This window comes from Eublepharis macularius, chromosome 1, assembly GCF_028583425.1.
Source record: "Eublepharis macularius isolate TG4126 chromosome 1, MPM_Emac_v1.0, whole genome shotgun sequence".
Classification (NCBI taxonomy): Eukaryota; Metazoa; Chordata; class Lepidosauria; order Squamata; family Eublepharidae; genus Eublepharis; species Eublepharis macularius.
This window is the reverse complement of record NC_072790.1, coordinates 226,238,686-226,245,704: the sequence shown is the minus strand read 5'-3', so window position 1 is coordinate 226,245,704 and position 7,019 is coordinate 226,238,686. Positions and strand designations below refer to the sequence as shown.

General features: G+C 44.6%; 1 protein-coding gene across 1 annotated transcript in view; it reads right to left on the bottom strand.

Moving 5' to 3' along the window:
- Nucleotides 1–6,576: 6,576 nt before the first annotated feature.
- The window catches only part of C1H11orf80 (chromosome 1 C11orf80 homolog), a 32,706-nt gene continuing 32,263 nt past the window's right edge, over nucleotides 6,577–7,019 (bottom strand). Inside the window, 1 exon segment of the mRNA XM_054972885.1 lies at nucleotides 6,577–6,750. Coding sequence (XP_054828860.1) covers nucleotides 6,577–6,750 — 174 coding nt within the window.

Genomic DNA, 7,019 nt, shown 5'->3' with positions numbered 1-7,019 from the left:
CTTGTTCTGGGACTGTTTTCAGGAAGTCCATTCACTCAAGTTTGAGACCTCTTGGTTCCAGACATCATCGTTCTGCAAGACACAGCAAAATCATGCAAACCATCAGGGTGGGCAGTCTTCAGTTTGCCACCAATCAGCCCCAGCCAAACCCTTCCACAGCTCTCACTAGGCTAGAGGAAGTGACATCTGTAGTCCTGACCCCTTTGCTGTCACCACAGGCCAGATTCTCTGCTCTCCTTTCCAAACGGGCTAGAACTTAAGAGCCAAGCTACGAATGACACTTGCCTGGCAAGTGAACAGACCCGTGTGTATTCCTCCCTGCTCACTTGCCATTCACTTGCACTCCACTTGATCAAGTGGAGCACAAGTGAATGGCAAGTGAACAGGGAGGAATACTCGCGAGTCTGTTCACTTGCCAGGCAAGTGTCATTCGTCACTTGCAGCTTGGCTCTTAGGCATCTGACCCCTCCCTTGTTTGACCATCACCACATCTGATAAAAAGAACCATATAGAAGTATAGCATGGATATTCCCTTTGAGTCTTTGCTTGGAGCCACTCTGTTGCTCCAGCCTGGTTCCTGTGTGTCTTTAACAAGTAGCCTGACATACACGAATTTACTTGGTCCTGCATTTCCTACCTTATTTTGTTACCTGTTATGTTGTGGGAGTCTGGCTAGTGGTTACCCTATTAGTACTGGCTTTATAAAATGCATAGTGATGGGTCTCAAGTCTGAATGACTGGAAGGCAGCCCTTCATCCCAGTTTTCTGGAGGCGGGCTGTGATGTGCTCAAGACAAGAGGCACAGTTATTTTACAGGTCCTGAGCCTTTATCTTGTAAACAGATCCTGGGCCTAAAGGGTTGGGAAATCCTGGCTCCAGTCAAGGCATGTGTTGCCCATTTCTGAAAACTCTGGATATTACCTCTCAAAATATTCTACAAAACATTTACAAATGCAGCTTCCCCCATTGGGCCAATGCATGGTGGCCCTGTTTTGCAGATGGGGTTACCTGAGGGAGACGGGCTGATGCAACTCAGGGTACTGGCTACTAGTGGCATCCCACATGGTATTCTTAGATTTCGGATAGGGCTTTCCATTCTACACTCATGTTATTGCAGAATGTTCTTGACAAACCTGACACAGGTTCTCATTATTTCCATCTCTGTTCACTGATAGAGCTGTGGTCCCTCCTGGACTTTTGTTTGGGAAAACATCAGACTTGCTGTTTGCAGGATGTGAAAAGGAAGATCTCAAAGTGGTGCTTGGTTCTGTTAACAGGCTAGTGTCCTTTCTACTGTCCCCTGTTTTCCCAGAGGTGTTTGGATCTCGCTCTTTACTTGTTGGCCTCCTCTTCTTAATTTGCCTCATTCCTTCAGCATCTGATCTGTCCCACAAAAGTCCTGCAGAACACAAAACAAATGTTGGGCTTACCTGAGAGGGTTCTTTTTTGGTCACAGAAGATGATGACATGCATCCTGACAGATGGACAATCCCCTCCTACCATCTCACGAGATTGCTGTTCTCCCATCACCAAGAAAGATGGGACACCTCTTGGGTATGCATGAATCCAGAACACACATGTACAGACACAGGAATGCACAATGCTCAAACAGTGTGCAAGGTCAGATCAACCAAATAGTATAATGGGCTCATTTTGTTATCACACAGGATAAACATACACACGAACACCCCTCACTTAGATCATCTGGTGAATCAAGCCCTGCTTGGGTCTCAGCATTCCGAAACCTTACTGGTATTCTCAAGGTGCTGCACATTTTAAATTGTGTCTTAATGTTTTATCAGATTTTTATATAGTTTAATGGTTTTTTTGCCATCTTTCATCCTTCTAGGAAGCCTAAAGGTGGGTAAGCCTAAAAATAAACAAGGCATTCCCATTAGGATTGCCCTCATTTAATGAAAGAATGCCTCACAGGTTAGTTTCATGTTGGTCTGTAGTAGAAAAGCAAGATTTGGGTCCAGCAGTTGGTCTTTAAGGTGCTACTGGACCTGAATCTTGCTCTTCACTTATGTAACAATACTATAGCTCCACCTGCTGAAAAAAGGAAGAAATAGCCATTCAATGGTTTGTTGATGGGGAGTTTGAAAGAAGGTCCCCTGCCCCCCATAAGGTTGATAGAGATACATGTTCAACAGTACAAGAATTGTAGAATGCCTTGAGATCTATACTAGGGGCACTTAGCTGATACAAAGCTTCTCATGGGTTTAAGCAGAAGCCCAAAGGCCAAACTGAGCAGAGCTCCATGGAATTCAGAAAGGTAAGAAGTCAAAGGGCTAATCTTTCAATTACTTTACTTGTATTCCACAGCAGCTTTTAAGAAATCTGTTGCTGGCTTCTGTGGTGAGTCTTTAATAATAATAAATAAAAATAACTGCACTTATATACCGCTCTTCTAGACAGATTAGTGCCTCACCCATAGCAGTGAACAAGTTAGTGTTATTATTATCCCCACAATACAGCTGGGGAGCTGGGGCTAAGAGGAGTGGCTTACCCAAGGCCACCAACTGAGCTCATGGCAGTAGTGAGATTTGAACCAGTAGAGTGCTGGTTCAAATTCGCAGCGGCCAAACCACTTAACTACTGTGCTACAACAGCTCAGTAGTTTGTCACTCACAGCCACCACCTATTCTTTTTTCATGTTTTCATTTCAGAAGCCAGTTTGGATTGATTTTTTGTTGTTGATGATAATTAGTGATATCTTATGCAAGGTACCAACTGGTACCAAGGTTTTATTAAGTTATTTATCTATTTGTTTATTTATATTGCCTTTCTCACTGAGACGCCAGGTGGATTACACAGTGTAATTCAATATGATCAATAGCTGGGACTTTCAATAAACAATACTATAGGATATAGATTGCAGCACAAGTTGAAAACAACCTGAAATCTGATAGCAGAGCAGAAACAATGCTGAAACAAAACAAGCAATTTTACATGACATAATAAATAACAATAACAGACAGTGTACAAAAGTATAGTCTGCAGTCCCTATCCCTTTGAAGCATTTCTTTAACCATTTCCTTACAACACAGCCCTATTTCCTATGTATGAAAGCCCTCCTGAAAAATTCAATTTTGCACAGTTTGCAGAAAGCCGGGAGAGTGGGAACTTTCCTGACCTCTTCAGGCAGTCTGTTCCACAATTTGTGGGCCACTACAGTGAGTGCGTGTGTACTGGCAACCACTGATTTTGCCCTTTTCAGGGGGGCACCTGCAGCAGCCCCTGTTCAGATGAGTGAGTTTGCCATAGCAGAGCATAGGGAGAGAGGTGCTCCTTGAGTCCCCCAGTGGGGGACTGCGAACCTGGCACTCACCTTCTGTGCTCATTGGTGTCTCTTAAGCGCATGCGTGTGCGCTCTCCCAGCATGTGTAATGACGTCACTTCTGGGAAGTGACATCATCACGCGGGTCAAAGGGTGGCCCGGCATGCACTCCTGTGCTCGCCAAAGGGATGAATCACCGCCCCCCCGCGGGCCCAATTCAGCCCGAAACGGGCCCGTTGCAGGGTGTGGGAGTGTCCCGCAGTGGGGCGTGGGGGCACGCTGCACCACTGGGGGTGTCCCTGGGGGCATGCCCCCCCTGCTGGCCAGGTAAGTGGGGCCGGGGGAGGAGATGGGAACAGGGGATCCCCCGCCCTGGGCAGGGGATTGGCAGCCCTAGGGGCCAAGGCCATCAAGGCTTTTGTATGTGATAGCTAAAACCAGGGTTTTTTTTCAGCTGGAATGCGGTGGAAAAGAGTTCCGGAACCTCTTGAAAATGGTCACATGGCTGGTGGCCCCGCCCCCTTATCTCCAGACAGAGGGGAGTTTAGATTGCAATCTAAACTCCCCTCTGTCTGGAGATCGGGGGCGGGGCCACCAGCCATGTGACCATTTTCTCCGAGAGCAATCCACTGAGTTCCACCACCTGTTTTCCCAGAAAAAAAGCCCTGGCTAAAACATTGAATTGAGCATTGAATTGATAGGCTGCCAATGGAGTTACTACAGAATGGGAGTAATATACATGAACTACCTTGCTCTTGATACCAAGTTGCAGCATTCTGCATCAACCGGAGTTTCCAAGTTGACTTTGAGGGAAGACCTATGAAAGTGCATTATGGTAATCAAGTTTCAATGTCACCATCTTGTGGATCCAGGTGGCTAGGTCAGCTGTGTCAAAGTAGGGGGCCATTTTCTGGCTTAGACTGAGTTTCTAAGATACGTTTTTTGTACCTGCATTAACTTATTTTGTACCTGCATTAACTTATTTCTCTAGCTGCAGTACTGGGTCCAGTCTAACCCCTAGGCTCTTAACCAGGCCTGCGAGCATCAGATAAATCCCATCAAAAGTGGAGAAGAACAATGGCCTTCAAGAATTCTGTCTTCCCAACCAGCATTACCTCCGTCTTGCCTAGGTTCAGTTTCAATTTGTTTGTTTTTAGCAACTAACATCAGCTATCAGGCAGCTATTTAAAACCTATACTGCATCACCAGGGGATATGGACAGCGAGATACAGAGCTGGATATCATCTCCATATTGATCATATCCAATTCCATAGCTACAAATTATTTCTCCTAAAGGCTTTACATACAGGTTGAATAGCACAGGGGATAAGAATATGCCCTGTGGAAACCCACAAGACAACTTCGACCCTGAAGATAGCTGGTCTGCAACAGCAACCGTTGGAGTCTGTTCCATGAATGATTTGAACAAGTCGAAGGCACATCCCTTAACACCTACGTCTGCCTCCAAACACCTCAACAGGATGGCATATTTACTGAGTCAAAGGCTGCGGATAGAGCTAAGAAGCTGTTTTTTTGGGTCATTATGTGAGTAAAATTATTATTATTGATCGTTAAGACTTCACTACAGTCACTGCAAAAGAGCCACCTCCAGGATCTTCAGGAGGCATGGAGAATCACAGAATAAAGGAAATCTAGCATCTCAGTTAAGTACCTGAACGCCAAGAGCTCTGTCTTGTCTTTTTACTCCCATTATAACATCTCTACCTACCTTCTCCTCCATACCTTCCCCCTTGTTCCAGTTCAGCAGAACTAATACAAGAACCTGAATGCTGAAAGATGGAAGGTAAATCATAGTCTGTGCTCCACTGCTCTATTCCAACTTTTTTAGGCAATGGCTGCAGAAAAACAAAGGATCCAAATTACATTAGATCAGCCACATGTTTTAACCTTCGGCCCAGCCTGCCGAAGGAGGCTTTTGAAAATATTAAGTTTCTTATTAAAGTCATTAGATTGGCCTGACTTAATATGGCTCTGGGAAGATAATAACATTCCAAATCCTCTATCTTCATATGAGGGCAGTCACTATGAGGACAACCCTGCTGGATCATCAATGGTTCCAGCGTCTTCCTTCACACAGTGGCCAACCAGTTGCCCTAGAGGACCAACAAACAGGGCATAGAGGTGCAGGCCTTCCCCTGAAGTTTTGTGTCAGCACTGGTATTCAGAAGTTTTCTGTCTCTGGATGTAGAAGTTCACTTTAGTCATCATGCCTACTAGCCCTTGATGGACCTTTCCTCTAGAAATCTGTCTAATTCCCTTTTAAAGATATCTATGGCTCTGGCCATCACTACAGATCTCCCGGACCTAGATAGCCCAGGTGAGCCTGATCTCATCAGATCTCAGAAGCTAAGCAGAGTCAACCTTGGCTACTAATTGGATGGGAGACTTCCGGTGAAGACGAGCATTGCAGATGCAGGCATAGTAAACCACCCCTGTTAGTCTCTTGCCATGAAAACCCCATCAGGGGTAGCCATAAGTCAGCTATGACTTGAGAACATTCTCTACTACTACTACTACGGTTGAGGCCATCACTACCTTCACAGGAAGTGAATTCCACAGTTGAACTACTTGTTGAATAAAAAACTATTTCCTTTTTTTCATCCAGAACCTATTTCTCAACAACTTCAGTACACTCTAGTATTATGGGAAAAAACGCCCTCTATCTACTTTCTCCAACCCATGCAGAATTTTATAAACCTCTCTTGTGTTGCTCCTTGGTCATCTTTTTTTCTAAACTAAAAAGCCTCATAGTTTTTAGCCTTTCCTTTCCTTAATCGTCCTGGCTGACTTCTGCACTTTTTCCAGCTCTGCAATATTTTTTTGAGGTACAGCAAATACAGCTGTACACAAATATTCCAAATGAGGCTGCATCATTCATCTGTACAGAGGCATTACAATGAATGACTGTAAAATATGCCATCAAGTTGAAACCAACTCATGGAGACTCCATCCACAGGGTGTTCAAGGCAACTGATGAGCAGAGGTGGTTGTTATGCTTCTGCGTAGCAACCTCAGTCTTCCTTGGTGGTCTCCTATTCAAGTACTGGACCATAGCCTATCCTTGCTTAGCTTCCAAGCTCTGACAATCTTGGGCTAAGCTGAGATATTCAGGCTACTAGGGCATTATAATATTGGCTGTTTTATTATTATATCCGTTTTATAGAGAGAAAAGGCTAGGCTGAGCATGGTGACTTGCCCAGCACCACAGCAGACTACATATCAGTAAAGACTACTAAAACTGCTGCCCAGAGCTCTGGGCTTCAGAATAAATTATTTTAGTCTGTCTGCATCTTATGTGGATAAGACAAGGAGTCAATATAAGAATGGACAGCAGGAGCAGAAAAACTTGCTGTTCTGATGTCACATGTGCTGCTGGGCCTCCATCGTTGAAGAATGACTTTGCTGAAGGTCTTTTCAGCTGTTGACAAGAACTGCTGGGTATCTGCAACCTATAGAGAAAATGGTATGTATTGCCAACGAAGAACTACTCCCTTTACATCCTGCTTGAGTGAGAAACAGAGCAAATCCAATGAAATGAATAGCTGGGAAGCTTATTTAATTTCTCAGTGCCTTTGCTGTACTAAGTACTTTATCTAATCTTTGCCTTTTCCTTTTGCAGGTTAGCATTTGAACGTTTTAGCCTGCAGATTCCCACCCACGCCCATATATGACTTTCCCTTACTTCTGCATTTCCATCCCACGAATTAATCCAGGGAAT